At 47.1% G+C, this 12,479-nt stretch overlaps 1 protein-coding gene across 2 annotated transcripts in view; it reads left to right on the top strand.

Annotated features, from left to right (window-relative positions):
- Positions 1 to 12,479, top strand: part of FRMPD3 (FERM and PDZ domain containing 3) — a 63,146-nt gene that overhangs the window by 33,224 nt on the left and 17,443 nt on the right. For both annotated transcript variants that reach the window (XM_060003036.1, XM_060003037.1), the window contains one exon: positions 5,894 to 6,038. In XM_060003036.1, the coding sequence (XP_059859019.1) occupies positions 5,894 to 6,038 (145 nt within the window). The remainder of the gene's footprint in view (positions 1 to 5,893; positions 6,039 to 12,479) is intronic.

The following is a 12,479-nucleotide window of genomic DNA, read 5'->3' as shown; positions in this document are numbered from 1 at the left end:
GCTCTTAGTGGGGAGACTCACAAAGGCACATGACCTGCCTTAATCACACCACATTGGAACATGTATGGAGTTCTGGAATCAGACAGACCAGGTTCAAATCCCAGCTCTACCACTTCCTAGCTGTGTGGCCTTGAAAAGGTGTCTTAACTTCTGTGAACCCTGATTTCCTCAACTGCAAAATGGAGTGCCTTCCTCCATAGGTTGTCGTTCAGGATTAAATGAGAAAATGTAGGTAAAACGTCTTAGGACACTGCCTGACACAGAGTAAGTAGTCAACAAACGAGACCTGTTATTTTTCCGAAGCAAAACAGCAATGAGGAGAAGTTCATATGAAGTAAAATTTTGTAGGTAAGTGTGGTGTGGAACATGGAACAAAAGAAGAGGAAGGGGTTAACCAGAACTGGCTTCCCACAAGAGGGTATTTGAAGCTGGATCTTGAAGTGATAGGCATGGATTAGCAGGGAGAAGTGGGATGTGTTCACAGGAAGAGAGTAAGCACAGAAATAAGTAAGCCATATGTGCAGGTCGATAAGCATAGTTGCTTGACTGGAGAGGAGAATAACGAGAAAAGAGATTGGAGAGAGATTGGCAGTGGGCAGAAGAAGCTGGTGAAAAGCTTCGAAGGCCAGTCTGAGGAATTGAGAATCCTAGTGGGAATCCACTGTAGGCCCTTGAAGAGAGGAGTGACAGGATGGAAGCTGACTGGGACCAATGTACCAGATGGTTGTCTGCAAGGCTAGTGCCAAGCCAGGGAGGCGGGGAGGGGATCGTAGTGCTAGTGCAGGTGTGAAGTGACAAGGGCAGGGCCTGAGCTGGAGGAATAGCAGTGGTAATGGAAAAGAAAGAGTGAGGATGAAACGTAGAATCACTAAGAGTGCACGCGTATCCCCTTACACATTCCTGTCTTGCACACACAAAGCATAAGTCATACGTAACCCTTACTGCCTGCTGCCTATATCCTGAGTGCACTGAACGACAGTGCTGCGCACGCGGCACACGGACGGTCCAAATCGTGGGTGGGTGAAGAGGTGAGAGCCTACGTCGCAGGATAAACAGGACATCGTGTTGGTGCATGGAGGGGGCTACGAGAAGGTTGCACTTTGCTGAGTGAGTGCTGTGGAGGCAAGAACTCAAAGGTACCGGTCCCCTGGGACTCAAGGACCGTCATCTTGTACACTTACTCCTCCAGACCCCTGGATTCCGATTTTGTTTCCCTGTTTTCAGGGATGCTAGCATGAGGTAAGGCTACCCCAAAGCCAGTCCCCTCCCTAGCTGGCATCCCAAAGTGCTGGCTGTGTTTGAGCTCCCAGGGCACCCCAGGAAGGAGATGGGGCTAGAGCATGTCAAATTAATGCCTGCTGTACCTTCTCAGGGCTGGCCATGCCTCCAACTCCATTCTCCTTTTCTCCTTTTCCATTTGAAGATGGCCTGGGCATATTTAGTTACAGTTTTCACTCAGCTTACTTGCTCTTAGTGGGGCAAACGTGAGGTAGTATGCAAATATCTTTCTTCAGGAGACAGCACAGTCTGGGAATGAGACAGCTCTGGGCCACTACCATACCCCATTACCACAGGAGCCCGTAAGGGGGGAAAGTAAACCATCAAAGGAAAGTCCCAAGGGATCTCTTGCGGTCCAGTGTGTCTCCTCTTCTCGTGTTTGAGCCTCATTGCTCTCGTGCTTTCTGTCGGGACAAGCATTACATTAGACGTCATGATCATTAAAATCCTATTTAAAATAAAATGTTGTTTCTGAAGGTTTCTAAGAAAACCTATCCAGTCTCTTTGCTTGCCTGCCTTTGATTTGATTTTTACCCCTGCTGGCAAAAATTGCTTCTGTGTCCCTTTTGCCAGCTGCATTTGGCCGGTGCTGGGACCCAGTGGGCTGTGGGTGGATGCAGACGAGAGGCTGCTGATGTGCTGTGCTGAACCAGTTCGGGCTGTGTTCGGCCCTCTCTGGGCACAAGGTTTTGCCTTCATGCTGTTTTATTACCGACATTGGGCTGTATTGGGGGTAAGAGAGAAGAGGGGAAATTGAAGGCAGACAGTTAAGTCCATCAGCCAGTTAGGCACTCAGCCTCCGATCTGTCCATCGGCCAGCAGACCAGCCAGCCAGGCGGCTAACCAGTCAGGATGTCAGGCTGGGAGGCATTGTGCCTGTCCTGCAGACAGCTCGTCAGCAAGGACATCAGCGAGTCAGGCTACTCTGCAGCCAGCTAGTCTATCAGTCTCTCCATCAGTCAGCCAGCCAGTCAGCCTGTGCTTTGGTCCAGTGGTCTCTCATTCTGTTGTCAGCCAATGCCATTTCCTCAAAGAAGCTCCCTCCAGCTTCTGAAACCAAAGTAGTCACACATGCACACATTCACACCCACCCATCCACCCATCCCCCAGTCCAGGGTATTCTGTGTTCTGGTAGGTCTCTCTACTTTTCCTTCATAGTGCTTATCATACCTTGCAATCATATTCCTCTGTGTGATTATTTCATTTATGTCTTTGTTTTTTTTTTTTTTTTTTTTTTTGGCCACACCACGAGGCTTGTGGGATCTCAGTTCTCCGACCAGGGATTGAACCCAGGCCACCACAGTGAAAGCGCTGAGTCCTAACCACTGGACCGCCAGGAAATTCCCTTCATTTATGTCTTATTTCCTGATGGTTCATAAACTCCACGAGGGCAGGACCTGCGTTGGCCCCATTCTGGGATGCACAGCTGCACATCCCAACGGGTCGCGTGGTCCATGAGCCATCTAGCCAGCGCATAGCAGCTTGCTGGGTGGACAGAGTGGGGCACGGGAGCATTTCAGTCAGAGGGAACAACATAGGTTAAGGTATGAATGGGTAAAACGACAAGGCCTCTCTAGCACCCTGTAAATGAGGTGGTGTTGCTGGAGCATACGGTGAGGGACGGTGGCGGGAGGAGGGCAGAGTTAGTGGGAGATATGCTTGGAGCTATAGGTTGGGTCACAAGAGGCTTTGTGTGATGTTGGAAGGCAGTGGGTTTTAGGTGATGTGCTATTAAAGATTTTAAGTGAGAGTTGTGTTTTAGGAAGACACTCAGGCAGCAATATGGAGGTGAAGTGGGTAGAGCCTAGAAGCAGAGAGGCCGATCAGGAGGCTACTGAAGGTCTTGAGGTTAGTGTGTCCCCACCTTTTCCATATCATGAAAATGCCACAATTTGTACGACCCACTGGAATAAACAGATGAGGCACCTTGTGGCCAGAGGCAACAGGACCCAGAAGCCGAGGGGCTCAGGATCTCAGCACACTTGTGACCCATTCACATATACCTTGAGAAGTTTTGGCCTTGGAGGAAGATGTTGAGGGTCCGAAATAAAGCAGTGGCAGCAGTGACGGCCATGATGTCTGTGAACGCTCTGGAGGCCAGCTTAGCAGGTCTTGGGACCTCATAGTAATGGCGGTAGCAGCTATCCATACCCAAACCTCTGTCATTGGTGGTAGGGGGTGAGGCAGAAAGGAAGGGCATCTTATTCTCCCCCACCCCCATTCTATTCCCCTTCTGTCTCTACTTTGTTGTACCCAGAGTTGACCATTCTGTTGTGATTAGAAGCATGCATTAACTGGAGGTACAGACATCCCCTCTGCCCCTTCCAAATGATGACCCAAAGGTAACGTCTCATCCCTGGTCCCTTTCTCACTGGAGAAAGGAGACATTGCTCTTCCGAGTATGGATGGTTCCTTTTTTTTCCTGATGGTATTGAATGAGTTCCATAGGAGCATCGCTAACTCATTGCCTGTGGGGCAGAATCCGAATGCCTTACCGTGGCGTGCTGTAGAATTGGATGAACAATAACTATTAAACAACTCAAGAGAGGATTCGATCCAGCACAAGATTGTACGATATAGACCCAGCACTGTACGAGCTCTGAGATAGGAAGAGTTCAAGGGGGAAATAGACTAGAGATGGTGACTTTGGGCTCCCCAGCTCAAAAGTGAAAGTTGATGCCCTCGTGGAGAACTGAGGGCTGAGCACTGAGCCTGGGACATCGAGTGGGGAGGTTGCACAAGAAGACAGAGACAGAGATGGAGGTGGTCAGAGATTATAGAACCAGAGCACAGTGTCACCTCACAGAAACAGAAGCCAAGAGAAGAATTTCCAGTGGACAAGGAGATCACTGTTGACAAATGAAACAAGCTGAGAGGCGTGAAAATGAATACAGACAATTGTATTTAACTGGAAAGAAGCTTTTCTCTTAGATCAGGTGGCAAACTATGGCCCATGAACCAAACCTGACCCGCCACTGCTTATTTCTGGAAACAGTTTTCTTAGAATACCGTCACATCCATTTGTTTAGCTTACAGATGATCTATGGCTTTTCTCACACTACAATAGCAGAGGTCTTGCAACACAGCCCGTGTGTCCCACAAGGCCTAAAATATTTACGATTTAGCCCTTTGCAGAAAAAGTTTGCCAACCCATGGTCTATATGAACTGAAAATATTCAACTCAAGCTACGTGTCAGGATCCTGAGAAATAGCAAAGAAAACTGGTACAACTTTAGCTAAAAGCTGAGCTGGTTTGGATTCAGAATTGTTCCCAAGGTGATGATCCAGCCAAAGAAGGCTAGTCTAGTTGGTGACCAAGTTCCATCAAGTCTTCATTATGTCCCTTTTTACTGCCAGTACCCTAGTGGGGGCCCTAATCACCCCTCACCTCACTCCTCACCCCTCACTAGTCAGAGAAGAGACTCATTCCCTGCTCTTAATTCTTTTAGCTCTTAATGCCTGGTCCGGGAACCCTCAAAAGACGAGATGCGCCACGACCCCATGGCTCCCTCTTCAGCCAGTCTTCAGTGGTCTTTATCTGGAGGCCACTGCCCTATGGCAGGGAGAATACTCTCATGGCTGACTTCAGTCTGACCCAGATTTATTTTCAAACCATAAAATTACAATGCAGATATTGGGAAGGTTTCTTAAAAAGGTACTGATTATTTGGGTATATCGTTGCCAGGTCTCTGAAGCAGTCAACTAGCTAACGCCAAGATTAATTTGACTGATTTACGGTCAGGAACAGAAGTCAACAGGGTATGCTAGTATTTTCCAACGTGGGTTAAACAAGACAAAACAGAAAAAGCAACCCTACTACCATGAGATGTTCTATGAAAATAGATTTTTCCATCAAATAATTGGAAAAAGTTGGAATACTAAAGCCCTCTGGAAGTTTCACAGTGCACGTTAATATATTAAAGGATCTGAGAATTCCCATAAGTATAACTATCTGCATAGCTTTGTTTAACTCAGCATTTCACCACGTATTTGACCAAGGAACTCTTTTAAGGAGCACCAGTTAACATCGTGAGAGCACTTTGGGAAACAGAGGAAAACGGGGGGGAGAGCATGAAGGTCTGAGCAGGACTGCAGACCATAAAGACTTTGTGGCCCAGAAGACACAGTGAGAACCAGGTTGCACAGAGTGTCCATGTCCGGGGGGCTGTTCTGGGTACCATAACGGGTTATAGCGATGAGCAAGAGATAGCTTGTGCACTTGAGGAACTTCCTGTCAAGGATGTTCCCCAACCTAGCCTAGACTCCCAGGTTCAGCCCTGCTCTCCCGGCAGGCCTGCACATCTGCTGAGCCCCAAAAAACCCAAACAGCCACACAGCAGTCATGTGATGTTATATTTTAGTCTTTTTCAGTAAAAGTGGTTCATTAAATGTGTAATTAAAGGTTGATTTAGTTTTGATACCTGGGTAAGAATTTACTATAAATGAATTCTCAAATCAGAAGAAATTATTTGTCAGGCTATGTGCCTTAATTTGGGGTTCAGAAAGTATGTTCTCGTAACTATGCAAGTCATCTTGCCTTTGCTGTTGTTCTGTTGGACACGCACCTGCTCCGCTCCTTCCTGTGTCTTCACATTTCCTCCCATGTCTCCCCCAGCCTCTGGTGCTGTTGATGGAGTGGCCCGAAGCCACCAACTTTGCCTGCCTGATTGCGGGGTACTGCCGCCTCCTGCTGGATTCCAGGAAGATGGTCTTCTCCAGGCCTGCTAGCCAGCCTCTCCCACCTCCAATGATCAAGGCAGGTAGGGCTGAGTCTCGGTTTTCAGTGTAACAGAGGCCCTTTGGACCCTGGAGACATGGAATGCTCACCCCATTCTGCCAGCGCCTGGTTTACCAGGAGCCCATGCTGTACCACTGCGTCCTACGTGGCACAAGACAGTGGAAAAGACAGCTGGCCTTCAGATGGGCCTGTCCCACAAAGGATGCCTGTGACAATACCTTGTGTCTTAGTTGATCAAGGAACGTAAGATAAAAATAGCAAACGAGCAATACGTAGAGCCAATTCGAGAATTGCATTGGATCTAAGGCAAAGCTTTAGAGCTACAGTGATCTAAGAGAGATGCACGGGTGTTCTGGCTTAGTTGAAAGTGGAGGTGGAAACTGAAGCTAAAACCTTTCTTTGTCCATCAGAGTCGGCATTGACAGAGCTGCCTGAAGTAAGAGGCCATGGAAGGCTGGGATAGGAAAGGCTGTGCAGGCCCAGAATGCAATCCAGCAGGAGGCTTGGAGATAGGAGGGGACGATCACTGAGAACAAACAGGGTCAAGTGCTGCCCCCAAACAGAAGGCTTCCCAGTTAGGCAACTCAGTACAGCCACCCCTCAGGGCTGTCCTGGTGATGACACAAACAGGGGCCTCAGGACAAATCGGCCCAGTCCAGATGCTGCTGCCCCGAACCAGAGTAGGAGGAGAAGGGGGAGACCCAAAGAACAGGTACTCTATGTATTAGACCCGAGGCTTTCCCCATCCCTGCACCCAAACATCACGGGTGGAAGCTGAGACTGACCACCCAGGAGTCACCCTCCTCACGTGCTGATGGCTCCATCCACTTGCCTTGCTGCTTGACTCTTTCTTCTCTCTTCAAAGCTGTCTTGGTTTACGGCGTGGTCCCATGTGATCTAGAGCGAGGAGTTTGAGAGTAGAAACACTCCTTTTTTTTTTTTGGTGGTGGGGGGCCATGCTGCACAGCTTGCAAGATCTTAGTTCCCCGACCAGGGATCGAACCTGCAGGGCCCCCTGCAGTGGAAGCGCGGAGTCCTAACCACTGGACCGCCAGGGAAGCCCCTAGAAACACACTCCTGATGGATGACCAGCACCCCGTGGGCCGTGTACCTACACCCACCCTCTCACCTCATGATCTCTTCATCACGAACGTCGTGACAGGCCCACGTTTACATCTCGTCACGTCCACAGGAATTAGAAGGCAATCCACCACAGATGTGGGAAAGGATAGGTGGCCTCAAAGCATATGAAGGAGGCTTCACATAGAGAAGCAAAGGAACTGACTTAGAATAGAAGGAGCCCAGGGGCTGAGCTGCCACACGCCTCCAGGTGAATAGCTCTGAAGCGGTGGCCATCTGTACTATCAAATCTCAGATGGCCAAAGGAAAGCAAGGCCGGCATTAGCTTTGTCAGTGTCCCCTGTGGTCTTCCTCTCTGTCATCACACCCAATGATACCTCTTACTGAGCAGGATAGAGAGGGAGAAAGGGAAAAGGGAAGCTGTTCCAAAGGCAAATCGATTTCTCTTGGAGGTGTTGCAGCCTGGAAAGGAGACTTCTAGAAATAACGGGCATGGCTTTAGAGCCCCTCCCTGATTCCTGAGAGCCTCCTTGGGCCTGCAGAGTGACGGGGGCTCAGGCTGCCTCTAGCACAAGGCCTCTCTGTCCATACAGGAGCCACATGGACCACGGTGGTGTCCCTGCTGTTTGCAGTGCTTCACTTCCCCAAGGCCCTGAGTCCACGCTTGGGGCCCAGATGTGTGGCATTTGGGACTGTTAGATGCTGGGTTCAACAGCAGCCACCCAGTGCTCTTGGCCAGTGGGACAGGGTGAGCCTCACAGCTCCGCTTGTCGGGGGCTGGTATGCACATCTTATCCCATGGCCCCAAGGACGGGCAAGGGGGACAGCAAGCGGCACCACTGAGGAGACCTCTGCCCAGGTTACAGTGAGGGGCCATCAGTCCCTGGTACAAAGTTGAGATGGGTTTCCTCCATTGGCCCGCACTTTCATATCAGAACAGAAGCCCCAGTGCTACCTGTTGTTTAGCAAAGGCCTATCGGAAACAGGAATCTTGCCAACCTCAGCGGGGCTTTTCCCTCGGGGGCCAAAACTCCAGCCTACTCAGGGCCTGGTCTCTCTGGCCGGCCCTCTACTCTCGTTCCTCTGCAGCCGCTGGCTGCCAGCTAGCCAACTCAATGCTCAGCCGGCTGGGCCAAAAGGATGCTATTAAACCCACAAGTGGAAAAGGGAAAGCATCACCTCTCCTTTGAGACCGAGAAAACAAAAGGAAAATGGGGAAGTGGGATGGAAGGGATTACCTCTTAGGCTTTATCAGTAGTTTCCCCACAGTAGGTATTTCATTTATTCACCCAACAACTATTTCTCGATTATTCATTATGTGCCAGGCCTTGCAGATAGAGCCATGAGTAACAGACGTGGTCCTTGCCCTCACTGAGCTTACAATCTAGTGGGGGAATACGGACAGATGATTAAAGGGATAATGTCAATGCAGTAAGTACATTTGCATTTATTTAGGGGAAATTCAGCTGACACAACAGAACAACACCTGGGCTTGAGAAAGGCTCAGACAAATACCAGTTCTCCAGCTGTACCGCTGGTGGGAAATCCAGAGGCAGCTACCATCTCTCCAGCCTTGAATTCACTTGTGTCCTGGGGAAATCCAGGAAAATAAGGCTTTGGGGGCCCCAACTGGGACCACAGTTGGAGGAACTCACTCTACATTTTCTCCCATGGTTAGAAAACAGTTTGGTCTAGTGAATTGAATATTGGTTAAAGGCTACTACATAGCCCATGCGTGGCTTACTGATTTTCATGAAGTTAAAACTCCACAACATGCAGAGTGCTAAAGCTAGACTGAACATAACAGACTCTTTTTTTTTTTTAATGATGATTCAGAAAGAACATGAACGTATTCCAAGTCTTCTAGGTCATTATAACCAGTAATGATCATCGGACTATAGAATACAGCAAGGCCAAGTAATAGAAAGCTGGTTGGGTCAACATCGTGCTGTGTGTGTGTGTGTGTGCGATATATATTTGAGCATATATATATGCTGATCTACTTGGATCACCGTCCTGTTTCTTTGCAAGCATTTCTTTTAAGTCAGCCTGCCGAGTGGCTGAGTACAGAGCGATAGACTAGGGCATCCCTCTTGGGGAAAGCTGATGAGCAATTTACAGCAGATTCACAATCTGAGAGGCATGCTGTCCCAGCCATCAGCCTACCGCACCTGGCTTTACTGGCATTTCTAACCTTCTGTCCAGAGGAGATTTGGGCTTTTCCAGGCACATTTTCTCCTCCACACAGCCCCATGCTGCTTCTTGGATCTGCAAATCACAATACCGAGTGGCAGGCTGCGCATCACCTGGCCTTGATAACCTGATGCTGGGAGATGTTTCCGTCTTGCAGGGAGGGAAGCCACCGTTAGACTTCCAGATCTTGTCTGAGAGAAGTCACCACCTGCTTATTGGACACGCCCATGGGAGCCACCTCGGATGGCAGCTTATTGCCAGGCTGGCTATGCTGATTGTTCAGCTGTGTCACAGGGAGTTAGCACGGGTACATGGCGAGGACCCACGGACAGTGCCTGTGGGTAGAGACTTCCTGAACTGATAGTTTGTGCTCCTGGCTCAGTGCTCCCCTAGAGCACTTCTTACCTAAGGCACAGAGGTCATTACATACTACTCCCCCAGCTGACCCAGAGTTCCCTAGATACAGCCACTATGATCTAAACTGAACCCACTCAGTGTGGTTACATTGACTGTATAGAGAGGCAACATGGCTTATGGAAAACAGCAGGGGTTGGGATCTGAAGTCAGAAAGACTTGGGTTCCAGTCCCTGCTCTGCCATGTCCCAGCTGTGTGATCATGAGGATAATAATAGTTCCTGCCTCATGAGGGATTGACAGGCTCGTGTGAGATAAACCCCATAAGGTCCTTTCAAGTACAGAGCACATTTTTGCTCTTTTTATAATGATTGGGAGTTCATCATGTACCCAGGGCTGTGCTTTTTTTAAAAAAAAATAACTTTATTTAGACATAATTTCTAAGCCATAAAATTCACCCATTTAAAGTTCACAACTCAGTGTTTTTGTGTATATTTAATATATTCACAGGGTTGTACAATCCTTGCCACATTTTTTTTTTTTTTTTTTTTTTTTTTTTTTTTTTTTTTGGTACGTGGGCCTCTCACTGCTGTGGCCTCTCCCGTTGCGGAGCACAGGCTCCGGACGCGCGGGCCCAGCGGCCATGGCTCACGGGCCCAGCCGCTCCGCGGCATGTGGGATCCTCCCAGACTGGGGCACGAACCCTGTCCCCTGCATCGGCAGGCGGACTCTCAACCACTGCGCCACCAGGGAAGCCCCTTGCCACATTTTAAAAAGAATAAATTTGTTTATTTATTTGTTTGTTTGTTTATTTTTGGCTGTGTTGGGTCGCAGGCTTTCTCTAGTTGCGGCGACCGGGGGCTACTCTTCATTGCAGTGCGCAGGCTTCTCATTGTGGTGGCTTCTCTTGTTGCGGAGCATGGGCTCTAGGTGTGCGGGCTTCAGTAGTTGTGGCTCGCTGGCTCCAGAGCGCCGGCTCAGTAGCAACGGGCTTAGTTGCTCCGTGGCATGTGGGATCCCGGACCAGGTCTCGAACCCATGTCCCCTGCATTGGCAGGCAGATTCTCATCCACTGCGCCCCCAGGGAAGCCCCTTGCCACAATTTAGTTTTAGAATGTTTACACCCCTTCTAAAACAAACTCTGTACCCATTAGCACTCATTCCCATTCCCCCACCCAGCCCTAAGCAACCACTAATTGACTTTTCTGTCTCTATAGCTTTGCCTAGTCTGGACATTTTGTATAAATGGAATTATATAATATATGGTCTTTTTGTAGCTTGGTTTTTTTCACTTAGCATAATATTTTCAAGGGTCATCCATGTTGCAGCATGTATCAGTACTTCATTTCTTTTTGTTGACTAATAATATTCCTTTGTATGGATAGACCACATTTTGTTTATCCATTCGTCAACTGATGGACATTTGGGTTGTTTCCACCTTTTGGCTGCTATGAATAATGATGTTATAAACATTGATGTACAAGTTTTTGTAGGGACACATTTTTTCATTCCTACTGGGTATTTATATCTAGGAGTAAGATTGCTGTTCTATGTTTAATTTTGAGAAACTGCAAACTGTTTTCCAAAGTGACTGCATCATTTTACATTCCCATCAGAAATGTTGGAGGGTTACAATTTCAACATATCCTCGCCAACACATGTATTGTTCATCTTTTTTATTATATCCATTGTAGCCGATGTGAAGTGGTATCTCACTGTAGTTTTGATTTGCATTTCCATAATAATTAGTGATGTTGAGCATCTTTTCGTGTGCTTATCGGTCATTTGCATATCTTTTTTTGTGAAATATCTATTCAAATCCTTTGCTCATTTTTAAATTGGGCTATTTGACCATAAAAGAGAGTTTATTTCTGGACTCTCAGTTCTATTCCATATAACCTATAATGTCTAAGTCTTATGCCAGTACCACAGTTTTGATTACCATTGCTTCGTAGTTAAGTTTTTAAATTGGGACGTATGAGTCCTCCTGCTTTGTTCTTCTTTTTAAGATTGTTTTGGTTATTCTGGGTCTCTTGTGATTCCATGTGAAATTTTGAATTACCTTATCAGTTTCTACAAAGTCAGCTGGGATTCTGATAGGGACTGTGTTGAATCTATAGATCAATTTGGGAAGTATTGCCATCTTAGCCGTATTAAGTCCTCCAGTCCATGAACATAGAGTCTTTCCATTTATTTAAATCTTCTTCAAATTTCTTTCACAAATGTTTTGTTGTTTCCAGTATACAAGTCTTGTACTTCTTTTATTAAATTTATACCTAAGTATTTTATTCTTTTTGATGCTATTATAAATAGAATTGTTTCCTAATTTTACAATTAGATTGTTTATTGCTAGTGCATAAAATTACAATTGATTTTTGTATATTAAGCTTTTATCCTGTATGTAACCTTGCTGAGATTATTAGTTCTAATAGCTTATTAGTGGATTCCTTGGGATTTTTCTTTATATAAGATCATGTCATCTACAAATAGAGATAGTTTTACTTCTTCCTTTCCAGTCTAGATGACTGTATTTCATTTTACTGTCTAATTGTCCTGGCTAGAAATCCAAGTATGGTGTTGAATAGAAGTGGTTAAAATGGAAATCCTGGACTTTTCCTTATTTTAGGGGGAAAGTTTTCAGTCTTTCACCATCAAGTATGATGTTAAGCTTTGTTTTTATTTATTTATTTGTTTGCTTATTTATTTATGGCTGTGTTGGGTCTTCGTTGCTGTGCACGGGCTTTCTCTAGTTGCGGTGAGCGGGGGCTACTCTTCATTGAGGTGCTCAGGCTTCTCATTGCGGTGGCTTCTCTTGTTGCGGAGCACGGTCTCTAGG

The sequence above is a fragment of the Delphinus delphis genome, chromosome X (genome assembly GCF_949987515.2).
Source record: "Delphinus delphis chromosome X, mDelDel1.2, whole genome shotgun sequence".
NCBI lineage: Eukaryota > Metazoa > Chordata > Mammalia > Artiodactyla > Delphinidae > Delphinus > Delphinus delphis.
Note: the sequence above shows the minus strand (reverse complement) of the source record. Positions and strands in the feature narration are given on the sequence as shown.